The 12,011-nt window shown below is 50.4% G+C and overlaps 1 protein-coding gene across 1 annotated transcript in view; it reads left to right on the top strand.

Moving 5' to 3' along the window:
* The first annotated feature begins 6,542 nt into the window (after positions 1-6,542).
* RGS9 (regulator of G protein signaling 9) overlaps positions 6,543-12,011 on the top strand; it is a 31,391-nt gene continuing 25,922 nt past the window's right edge. Inside the window, exon 1 of the mRNA XM_049812447.1 lies at positions 6,543-6,701. Within this exon, the coding sequence (XP_049668404.1) occupies positions 6,639-6,701 (63 nt within the window). The 5' untranslated portion in view covers positions 6,543-6,638. The remainder of the gene's footprint in view (positions 6,702-12,011) is intronic.

Raw genomic sequence — 12,011 nt, 5'->3', positions numbered from 1 at the left:
GCCGCGGCGCCGCTGCAGGGAAGCTGACAGGCGAGCGGCCCGGGAAGGTCAGCCCATGGTCGGGGAGAGGAGGGGGGGGGAGCAGGATGAAGCTTGCCACCTAAGCAGTTTTTGTTCTCGGTACAAAAAGAAAATAGTTTCGTTAAAACGCTTTGAACAATTTGGCACGTACTTCCTCTTTGGTCTTCTGAGAAGAGCTTTCCAGTACTGCTGGGATACGGCACCGGGCTGAACAAACACACCGGTTCTGGGCCTCACGCGGGGGCTGTGCGCAGGCAGAGTGATAAAAAGCGAGTGGAACTTTTTATCCGTTACTAAGTTAAAAGAAACAAAGACGGTATTTTCAGCTGCTTAATAGTAAAACTTTCCTGAAAGTTGGCAACGCTGCATCTGAGCGGTACGGCATGTAACAGGCTGAGGGACATGCAAGGATTTAAAATCCCGCTCTTCGTGCGAACCATCCCTGAGCACAATTGTTCTGTTCGTCATTTGTGCAAAAAATTAACTTAGCATCAATTACACCAGCATAGTGCAAGGTGATGCAACTGCTGCCTGCGCAGAAATACGCTGACTGAAGATGTGGTCCATAAGATGAAAGGCAAAAAGATGTAGTAACATTTTGTGTTACTTTGCTTATTGATGCAATTTTTCAAAACTACCCAGAGAAGCCTTACATTGTGCATGTTGGTCAGATCAGCAAGTCTGTGGTCTCACACCCGCTCACTGACACATTGGTTACATCCTGTAGGCTTAAGGATGGAGATAAAATACATCCGACTGAAAAGCAAGCACACGTGTGCATGTGGTGTAACTCACTTGAAAGCAGATACATCCGTGTCATGCTTTTCTGACATGGCTATTTATGGACTATAGTACAGAAATCATACAGAAGCAAGCACATATGTAAAGATTACATTAAATGTTTATCTCTCATCTTAACTTTGATACCTGCTGACTTTTTCTTTCAATGTTTCCCTGCTTTTTCTAACAATAATCTTACATTACAAAAAGGAAGAAGTGACCGAGAAAACTGTGAGATGAGTTTAGCACAAGGAAATGACACTGCCCCCACTGGAAGGACCTCCTTCATCAAAATACACCATGAGTATCAGTGTTCATTCTTTAATCAGGGGATGGCCCCACATGGAGATAAATTCCACTTTAATTATTCCATATGGCCTTACAAAAAAAACCCATTTCTTGTAGGAGAGCAGGATGTGGTATAAAATTCATATAGGCATCCAAGAAGCACATCCTGGTGGTCTTGGTACCGATGTGGAAGCCAGTCAGTCCTGAGCTCTAGTCCAAATTTTAAAACTAAGTGATCTTTGCTGGTTTGACACAGCTCTCATCTCACCTTCAGAAATGCAGAAGACTCCTGAGGTTCTACAATTCCTCTTGGAGTTAAGTGGTTTTCAGTGAATGAAAATCCTACCAATGTTTCTCCTTTTGTGCTTCTTGTCCGCAAAGTGAAACTGGCAACAGCACTTGTGCTTTCCTTCAAAAAGTTTGATGTTCTTGCTAAGGGAGAGTGAACATTTATTGCCTGTTAGTGAAGGAAAGAGTTAAAAACAAGGAAGCCAAGAACAAAACATAGAAACAATATTTGTTGCCTACTTTTTGAGAAGCTAATTAACACCTACCAGTGAAGTATGACCAAAAAAACATATGCTGTAAGCAGTAGAGGCAGATTAAGAAAATCATAGTTGTGCAGCAGAGGAGATAAGAAACAGCCCAGCTTGTGCAAGGGTGGCATAATGAGTCCTTGCCTTCCAGGCCAGCAGCGAGATGCACCTAAAATGTGGGCTGTGTCAATAAAGGATGAATGAAGAGTAAAAGCTGTTTTCTGGTGTCTGCCAACAGCAGTATCACCTTCCTAACCTGGGGCATCCCTCACCAGAGGCCAAAGCTGCTTCAGGACAGACAGGTGTTGCCTAGGGCTACCTGTGCTTCCTTTCAAGGCAGCTTCTGTCTCTCGTTGGTCTCCTTGGTAGTCTCAGTTTTGCCCTTGTGCCTCCTCTTTTTCCTCCTTTCACTTTGCTTTCCCCCAGGAACTCACCTACTCGGTGACTTTGCTAAAGCCTCCCTTTGCTCTGGCCTTTCCCTCCAGCTGCCCAGCATAACCATCACGCTCCAGGCATCTGCTTTCTGCTGTCCCTCTCGCCGCAGGTCCCTGCCCCTCCTGCCTGCTGCCACCCCTCTCTCCGAAATTTGTCTCCTCATTCTCAAATACTGTCATTCCACATTTCCAGCTGCCCAAATCAACTAAGTCTTGGGTAGTCCCTGGCCTCCGCCCAGTGCTGCCCTATCTCCTCTACCCTTCATGTTCCCAGTGGCTGCCAAGTCCTCCAAAACCTCCGAGGTACACCACTCCCAATCTCCTGGCACAAGGGCACAGCTTTCACCATCCTACAGCGCGGGAAGGGCTGTTCCTGCACTGAGGATGACGGTGTTCCCTGGAGAGGACACTGAAGTGGGCTCAGCGTCATCCAGCTCAGCAGAGGAAGCCAAATAGCTCAGTCCTGGGTCAGGTGTTAACCCAGCTGCATCCTCTCGCCCCAGCAGCCAGGCTTCATTTCTTAGGCAGGGTGCATAAGGTCTTTCTCCGTTTTGCTTTTTTCCTTCCTCTTTGCCACTTCTTTCCTCAGCTTTCCTGTCCCTGGAAAGTCCAGGAGTGACGGGAAGCAAATGCTGCCCATTCGTGCTCACAGCTCTTCCCATGTGGCTGCTAAGGAAGCTCCTCATTTTGAAGTGCTCATGCCCTACCAGACAGGACAATGGACTCTGGAGATACTGCTTTAACTATTGCCTTCCTGGGAGACCTGAAATTAAGTCATGTCTCTCTCTATGCCACAGTTTGCACTATTTTTGTTTTGTTTTGTTTTGGTAAACTGCTTTCACATCTTACTGGAAGGAACCGTGTACTGAAATTCAGCCTCTGCTTTGCCACACTTGCAGTACCATTCTCATTGCTTCACTTACGTTACCCCTTCCTCCCTCAGGGCTGTCCCCAGTTTCCTTAGATAGAAAGGTAGTTTACTCACCACATGCCTTTTGTGTTGCATGATGCAACTTCTGATGTGTGAAGACGGGCCAACCACGTAGGAAATGTGATCTTTAAAAAAAGGGGGGATTCCCTCTGCAGTGCTTTCCACAAGAGAAACCGTTGAGAATTGTGAGCAGGTCCGTTGAGAACGATCACAGCTCATGGGGGCTTCACGAGGAGAACAGAGGGACAAAATTTGACTGTCACCAGACCTTTCCCCGGCTGGGACACACTCCATGGCCTCGGGTGCAGGCTGAGAGAGATCTGTGGGCTCTGGAGAGCACACAAGCATGCACTGTTGTGCTGTAATGCATTGACCACAAGTGTATTTTCACTATAGCATCATGTACCTCCTGTGCGGGGCGTGAACGTCCACGTAAACTTACGTAATATGTAGTTACATAAATAGCACTGCATTTACTGTAGAAAGCAGGCACTGGGAAGTAAAGTGGACTCCCCAGGAAACCTCATCATTATTTGGGGTGCAAAAAGGCCAGGACTAACTTGTGGAACCAGAAATCAGCAGGGAGTCTGCACAGCTGCTGCTGGTGCTCTCTGCTGCTGTCCCCCACCATTCGAGTCCCTTGCTTTCTTGACCGACAAATTCACACAAAAAATGGCCAGACTCTGTCAGGGACTTTAGAATTGTTTGCTTTCCACAAGGACAGGTTTTATGATTAGAGGCCCAGGAGCGTCTGCCCTTTACAAGCTTGTGTAATCTGATTTAAATGCCTCGTGCTTCACGTGGCAGATCTGCAGCAGCGCATTAACTGCTGGGGTAGTTCACCTGGGCAACAGGTGAAATGCAGTTCATCTCTGATCTTGTGTTTGGTGTTTTGGGTCATTTACGGATGTTAACAAAGCTGAATTTACACTGGACATCTTCTATAGCAAAGACACGACGTAGCTTTGTAATGGAGAGAGAAATATCCATAGGCTTTATTTTAGCTTGTCAGAGAAGGCTAGAAATAGAAAAAAATCCACACCTGATCTATGAGGGGATGTCTGTGGTGGATCAGCAGGATTTTAAATTACCAGGAGCTTTGGAGCTCAGCAAGGTTGAAGAGCTCACACCTCAGCTTAAGCTCTTCAGAGCTATTTCTCCTGGATCTCCTGCAAGGAAATTTTGTTCTTTATGAATTCATTTGTAGACCCAGTTTTCAAATGCTTCTCATGAATAAAACACTTGTGTTCCTCAGTGGAACTTTTAAAGTCAGTGTGTTGGGATGAAATGACCATTTCCACTCCTCTAAGTATGTGGGGCACATGCAGTTGGTGGTGAATGATCCTTTACTTAGGCCCATGTTTGCACCTCACCTAGAGTACTTCCAAGTCCCTCCACCACCCAGGAGGGGGAAAGAAAATAGCTGTTCAGAGGAACCACTTGTAGTTTATAACAAGTTTTCCCGGTTTGCCTACCAAGCCAAGAAACAGAGCTACATCTTTTTGTGTGCTATTTACCCTGATATTATGTCTAAAATAATTACTTATGTGTACAGAGATCCCATTCCCCTGCCAATATCTGTCTGCCTCAAACAGAGACAGAATCACTTTCGTTAGCTAGCATCGCCAAAACACCTGCATGCCTTCACTGTCGTTTCCCTTGCTTCCTCTGACTCCACTCTGAATTCCCTCTCTCCTGCTGTTTGCCTCTAGGACCGTCCATGCTGCTGGAGTTTGTGTCACCTTTGCCATTTCAGAGGGCCACCAGGGTCTGAGCTTGGTTTTGAAGAACCAAACAGCACCTCAACACTTGAATTATGAGACACTGCAAACGTGTGAAGAACTCTCCTCCTGCTCCTTTTGGCCATCAGCTAACGCCTTGAAGCATGAGGTGTGATAACTTTGATACTGGCATGTGGAATGACAGAGGTTACTTGTAATCGTTTAGTCACCTAGCAGCATGGAGCGGAGAGTGGTGGAAAAGCTTTCTGGGAAGTAAGGAGTGTCTGATCCAGCAGCTGCTGTGACTCATGGGGGGGATTTCACATGGGAATGACTGAGCAGACACAGAAGAAAGGCCTTCCAAAGCACTGGCTTGCACAGATACTGTAAAAGAGCAGAGATAAAACACTTCCATGAGGGCAGCAAAGCAACTGGGAAAGCAGCCTGTGCCTTCAGGGTATTACTATGAATGGAAAAAGCGCTCTGCTCCAAGTTCAGAGCCAATGTACTTTCCTCAAGCGTGCGAACCACAGATGGTAACGTCAGAACAGTCACAAACACCATGGTGGGGAAGGCACTGTCCCAAGAAACAGCTATGCACATGTGTGGGAAGCATGGGGCGCTCCCTGTGTGACATGCATGTGGATGAGGTATAAAAGTGCCTGCATGACCCGTGCCCGTGTGTCCAAGGGACACATGGGAGCATGCTGGCAGCGTTGGGTGGGATCTGCTCACGGAGAGTGCGGTGTGAGCGCCTGCTCAGTACGGCGACTCATGGCACTCCGTGCACTCCGAGGTGTGAGCACGCACTCCCATGCACGCATGTTCTCTGTGCGGTGTGTGGGGAGGTAGGAACACACCATGTGTAGGTGCATGACGTGCAAAAAGCAACGCGCCCACATGGCTGGCAGGAATTCCTGAGAATGCTTCCTACAAGCCCTGGCACAACTAGATTCTGCCCGAGTGAGGACCCGGCCCTCTCCTCCTGCCCGGCTGTGCTGGCAGGCCAAGCCCTGGGCAGCAGGAGGAAATTCCACCCTTTTCTGAACAAAACAGAAAAACAGAGCTCTTGGTTTCCAGCACTGCCAGTCAGGTACTGTTCCCCCACCCACTGGCATGAGACAGTTCCATCGTGAGGAAGCACTCTGTAACCCTGTGGTCTTCCTCTGGTCACCGTTAGTCACAATTTCCCCACACAGCAAAGCCACCGACTGCCCAAAAAACACCCGCCTGGCTCCTGCATCCATCCACAGCTGAGCTGACCGAGGCTGGTGGCATTCGAGGAGCAGATTCCCGAAGCACTGCCTACCTCTTGCACACCCAAGTTGCAACAGCTTGGTCTTAGGCACCCTCGTTTTACCCTGGCTCCACTCTAGGAGCGCTTCGGAGAGGGATTCACCCCTCTCCGGAGGAATGAGCGGCGTGTGGGGGCTTCGCCACCTCCTGCCTCCCCCTCCCTAACGCCACCAGCACTGCCCAAATCCCCTCCTTTCGTAAGGACTGCTTCCAGCGTGACTACCAAGCTCGCCTCACGCGGGCGGCTGCAGACACCCAGCACCTTCCAGAACCGTGCCGGACCTCCATCAGCCCCCTCCCCTGCGCCCGGCCATGGCCACGCCCCCTGCCGCGCCTACCTATGCCCCGCCCCCTGCCGCGCCTACTCAGGCCCCGCCCCCGCCGCGGGGCCGAACGGGCTCCCGCTAGCGCCCCAAGGCGGCAGCGGCGCCGCCCCACCTCTTCATGTAAATAAGCGTGCGGCGGCGGGTGCTGATTGGCTGCGACGCGCAGCACGGGTGCCGCCCTCGGCAGGGAGAGGAGGCGGGTGGCCGTAGCGAGGTGCGTTCGGTCGGGGTCGCCGCTCCGCCAGCCCGCTCCGCCCGCCGCACCGCACCGCACCGCGCTGTCCGGCCCGGCCCGGCCCGGCACCATGACCGTCACACGGCTCGACCAGGGGCAGCGCTACCGGCCGCGGATGGCCTTCTTGAAAAAGGTGAGGGCTGAGCAGCGCCGGGAGACAGCCGCACCGTTATGGGCATCAGCACGCCACCTCGGGACCGCGGCCGGGCGGGGTGATGCGCTGCCCGGTGCTCCAGGCTGGGGGGGGGGGGGGACGACGACGACACCCGTGTTCGTAGCATCCTGCCCGGCCAAGGCTCCCCGGGGCTCCTCTGGGTGTGTGGAGTCCGAGGGGTGACAGCCCCATCCGTGGGGATTTGGGGCCATGACCTGTTGCGGAGCCCTGTGGATCCCAGCTGGCTCCGGGGTTTCAGCTGGGGGGCCGAGGAGCAATGTGTGCTGGAGTCCTGGAGGAAATAAAGCAGTAATTTTGTTTATTTTTTGTAGCTTAGCCTCAGCTGAATTATTCTCCTGACACATTTTCTCCCTATCCCATCTTTTTTCCCAAAGACCTGCAAAACTGTGTCATTGCCAGGGGCAAACCCATCATCTGCGGTGCCAGGCCACTCAGTTGAGCTCTGGGCCAGAGTTGGTCCAGCGTGTGCGTTCCCAGTGCTTCCAGCTGATGTCCGCTTTCAGAGGATGTATCATGGCCAACTGTCTGTTCTCTGCTTCTTTCCACTTTTTCAGAAACGAGCGTATTTGTGACCAGAAACAGTTGAAAGAGTTGCAAGATGTACACCTACGCTTTTGGATGTGATGCGTAATTTCGTAAAGCATTTGATGGGGTTTTTTCTGTAGCATTCATTCAAAAGTGTAGCCAGCTTTAGTATAACTGGTATCTGCAGATTTTAAAAAGCAGAGTGTTAAGCTAGCTTTTCTCCCACCCACCTCTCCTGCCTGTGGCTTATCCTGTTGAGTGGAATTAACTGAATTTCCAGTGACAAGTACAGCCAGACAGTTTGAGTTGTAGTTAGCTCTCCTGCAACACCCACAACCTAAGGAGGGTTCTGGGGGGAAATTTGGGGCTATTCAGTGCTAAGGTATGAGCCTAGCAATACAAATACCATACTTTTTATGCCAGAGGAAGTAAAAAAGGTATTTTCTTTGGTGCGGTGCCTTCCAAGGTAAATTTGACTGGGGAACCCTGCCAAAGGAAATACTCTGGGCCAAATTCTGCACTGCGTAATACTCCGTGGAGTCATGCGTGGGGGTGGAGAGGAGAAGCTGTGTGCTTTGAGAGAACAACCACCAGCAATTGTGCTTTAGCTGCTCTGTAGGAGCATAGCAATCTTTGCAAAGTGCTCTGAGTTCCTCAGGTGGGAAGATCCGTTAAAATACAGTGAACTGCTGTTACAGAGCATGTGCCACTCCCACTGTGAGGAATGAGAGGGTTTGAGTAATTACAGCACTTTGCAAGTCAAAGACCTGTTAGCACTAGGAAAGGAAGGTCCCAGAAAAAGGCTTTGACTCTCATCTCTGCTTTCATTCCTCCTCTATTTTTTCCAGACCTTGGGGAAGCTGTGTACGGAGCCTCAGCTGTTACATGGCAGTGTGGTCCGTACGTGGATGGCCGCATCCTCAGAGCTGCCCTGAAATACAGAGCACCTTTACTTGTTCCCTGTGGTGGGAGCTGAGGATGCTCAGCATGCATCCAGCAAGCACCTTGCAGGCTTAGGTGCACGAGGAGCTAAGATCCTAGAGAGAAGCTTTCTTAATTGCTTAAGTCTGTGCTCAAGCTTTGCCACCAGCTGGCACATAGGCTGTAACCGTGGGTTTGGTCTGGCTGCATGGAGGGATTCCTGCTGTGCTGTCAGGCTGCTGGCCCTGTTGTGCCTTTGCAGCTACGACGCATCTCTGTGCGCTCGTTCTCCAGCAGGCAGCCTGTGACCGCAGCAATCCTGCCATCGGACAGGGGGAGAGGAAAGGGGGTTGCTTTGGGGGCAGTGGGCAGTGCCATGTACTTGCTGTGAGGCTGCTTTGCATGACTTGGACTGGATGTAGAGCTTGGTCTTCATGGGTGAACCATGGGGGAATCGGAGAGCCCCCTCCAAGGGCCTGCAACACCTGCTAGTCCATGAAATACTCATGACTAATGCTTAGGTTGTTTTATTCTATTTTCTTCCCCTCCTAAACTGTCTTGATAGGAAGAATATTGGTGCAAAAGTCTCTTGGGACAGGAAGGAAGACTCTGAAATGTGTTTTGACTGTGTGCGCTTGGCCAGATTCTTGAACCAGCTTGAAGCAAGGGAGAACTTGAACCAGCTCAAGCTGTTGGTGCCTATGCCTGCCCCAGCAGCCCGGATCTGGCCTCCGCTGGGCATCAGGAGGCAGCGCCGGGCAGGATTGTACTCCCTAGGAGCTGCTGGGCTGTGTATTTTTCCTTGCTGTGCTACATAAGCTGCATCGTGACTCATAGCTCGTGGGTAGGACTGATGGATGCCGCTTGCTGTTTTCGTCTGCCTCCTCCTTCCTCTGGTCCCCGATGGCTCCTCCTGAGGCAGTGCTGCAATTGGGGAGGGATTGGCCTGGGGTCCGCAGCATGGCTGGGGACTTCTCCAGCCTGGCTTCGATTCTCCAGCAGCTGCTGGCCCTCATCTGCCTGGGCCTTGCTCGAGGTGTGTGAGTGTCTGAATTGTGTTTTTGCTGGAAGGAGCTATCCGTCAGACTCCTGCTCTCTGTTTAAGTCAGGTCCTGGACATGGCCAAAGCTGAGCCTTAGGCTAAGCTCAGCCTCATCCCATCCTCCCTTTCCCTGTCCCAGTCAGGGAGATGCAGGTGCTACACATTTCTGTGGAGTGTCATGCTGAGTGCAACATGCTCCGAGCAGCCCTGGTGAGAGGTGGTGTGCTCAGCCAGGTGGGACTGTGCTTCGGTTTTGGTTTTGTTGCCATGTGGGTTTAAGTAGGAGGCTTGGCCGGAGTGATGGCAGCATAGTGAGGGAAGAGGGAGCATGTGGAAAGAGCCAGCTATAGCCCTGCCATCCCCATTCACAGATTTGCTCCCTTTGGGCCTGGGATTGCTGTGCACTGGGTGGGAACAGGCCTCCTGCTCTCGGCTTTAATTAAGAAAAAGCAGGAAGTTTTAGGTGGTCAGCAATTGATTATTTTTTTTTCTCATTTCTTCTTTTTTTCTGATCATCCATGAATGTGCAAAACAGGATTGTTAGTTGTAGACCTAGAAAATAACTGAATTAGCCTTCTGAGGCCAGAGCTGTGATGAAGGACTGTATTGCTACCTTGGAGATCAGAGCAAGGAGGGATGATCTTTGCAAACAGTACCAGGCAGTGAGGGGGGCTAGAACTGGGCAAATACTCAGGATGGAGAAAGCAGCAGATGTTTAATTATAGCACCACGAGTGGGCATTCAGCTGTGAGCCGGAGCCTGCCGGGAAAATTTTTCTTGCTTACATCTGAAGCAAAGATGCCTCTGTCTGGGTTGATGCTGAGAGGGGCTGAACTCCTCCCCTTGGAAGTGTTTTGCTGTTGCATGTCAGAGTTTCAGCAGCTGGAGCCTGATGCTTCTGCGGTGCAGATACCCTGACCCAGGTGCCCAAAGGGTAAAACTCAGAGAAACAAAGGTGAGAAACACACCTGGGGTAACTTACCCAAGCAATCCATCAGTGCTCATCTGCCCCCACTTCTCCCTCCTGTGGGAAAGCATCTGTGCTGGATCCATCCTCCTCCAGAATCCTGGGCAACCCATCAATTGCTGATCATTTGCAGAGAGGACCCTCACTCTCCCTGGGGCTTCCCATGTGCTCTTGAAATGCAGTGATGCTTTTTCTTATCATTTATCAACTTGAGTTTTGCTTTGCACTCAGTGAGTCCGGTGACTTCTTGCAATCAGATGGGGGCAGACAGTTTTCCTGTTGTCTCCTCTGTGGCTTTCAGGGTGAGGTCACCTCTGTGCAGAGTTTCCAGTGATCTGAAGGGAGACCTCAATGGGGCTTGTGCCTCATGGTGTCTCTGTGCTTGAGGTGAGCTCATCCCAGAGCCTGGCTCCTTTAGCAGTGCTTCTGCTGATATTTACCTCTGCATGGATCTCCACCCATCAACCAGCATCAGGAAGTGGCTTCTGGCTCTACAAAATTCAAACCAGACAGCACTTCCCTGGCTGAAAGTGTGACAAAATGTGCTAGAGCCCTTAGCAAAGCAAGCAAATGTTCCCACTGTATTTTAACCAGTCCTCCTGGCCTCTTGCCGGCAGGCTGGTGCTGATAGCATCTCCTGATTGCCAGCAACCCATAATCAGCAGTGTTCTCTTGGGAGAGGAGGAAGAGACAGGCTGAGTTTTGATCAGCAAAGTGCATGGTTTGCAGCCAGAGCAGCGGGCACCCCCCAACAGCAGCTCCCTGGCTCATCTCGCTTGTTTCTTTTTAATATATATATTATTTCTCCAGTGACGAGAGGGAGCACGGCAGGGTATGAACACGACAAGAGTCTGGAGCTCTTTGCTGGTGGAAGAAAGGGAACATGCTGTGCTGGGAAGCAGTGGGTTTCTGAGCCAATTCCTCCCTCTCAGCTGGTAAAAACCCATCTTGAGCCCACCGGGGAGCAAATGGCAGCCCCACACTGGGGCAGGGTGTGCTGTACTGCTTGCAGGGAACAAGTCCTGCTCGAGCTTGGTGGGACCTGCCCGATGATCGTGGCACTGTGGTACGATGGCGATGAGCAGCGCTATGTTTACCCCCGGTATCCCTGTGTGCTGAAGAAGTGCTGTCTGCAGAGCAGACACGTAGTTACAGAGAGAGTAAGTGACTTCCCCAAGATACCAGTGTTTGCTTAGAGGGAACTGAATCTGAGTTTCCTAAATTAGTGCCCTGCCTTCTTCATCTCGCACAGCTACACTGGCATCTCTCCATGCCCAACCTTGAACCTGCTGAGGCCAAAATTGGGGGTTCAGTTAAAAGGTCTAAAAAAGTCTTCATATTCCGTTGCTTTGGCTCTGGTTTTGGTATTTAAAAAAAAAAAATTATGTAAGTATTTATACAAATATTTGTGTGAAATTTTACCAGTGTTCTCTGTTTTAGTATTAATTTGACACTGCCTTTAAAAACAGTTGAAAATCCATTTTTACTGTCAAGCTCAGAGTGCATCCTGTCACTACAGGCTTAAATCCTCACTGAACTTGGCAAGATGTAGGACCAAAGTCACTGTGGTGCCTGTGAAGACAATACCCTTCATTATGCGTGAGTGTCATCAAGTCACACTCGTTAAATCCTCTAATCCTAGCTAAAAAGCTACAGCCTCACCCTAAATGAATGTGCAGAGAGACCAAATTGGTCCTGTTGGACCAGTTTTGATTTAATATCTCTGGAAGCAGAAGACAAAAAGAAGAACATCTTCCACAAAGCCAACGCTCTCACAGCACACGGATAATCTAAAATGAGAAGATGAGGAGTG

Source organism: Accipiter gentilis, chromosome 10 (genome assembly GCF_929443795.1).
Source record: "Accipiter gentilis chromosome 10, bAccGen1.1, whole genome shotgun sequence".
Lineage (NCBI taxonomy): Eukaryota > Metazoa > Chordata > Aves > Accipitriformes > Accipitridae > Astur > Astur gentilis.
Note: the sequence above shows the minus strand (reverse complement) of the source record. Positions and strands in the feature narration are given on the sequence as shown.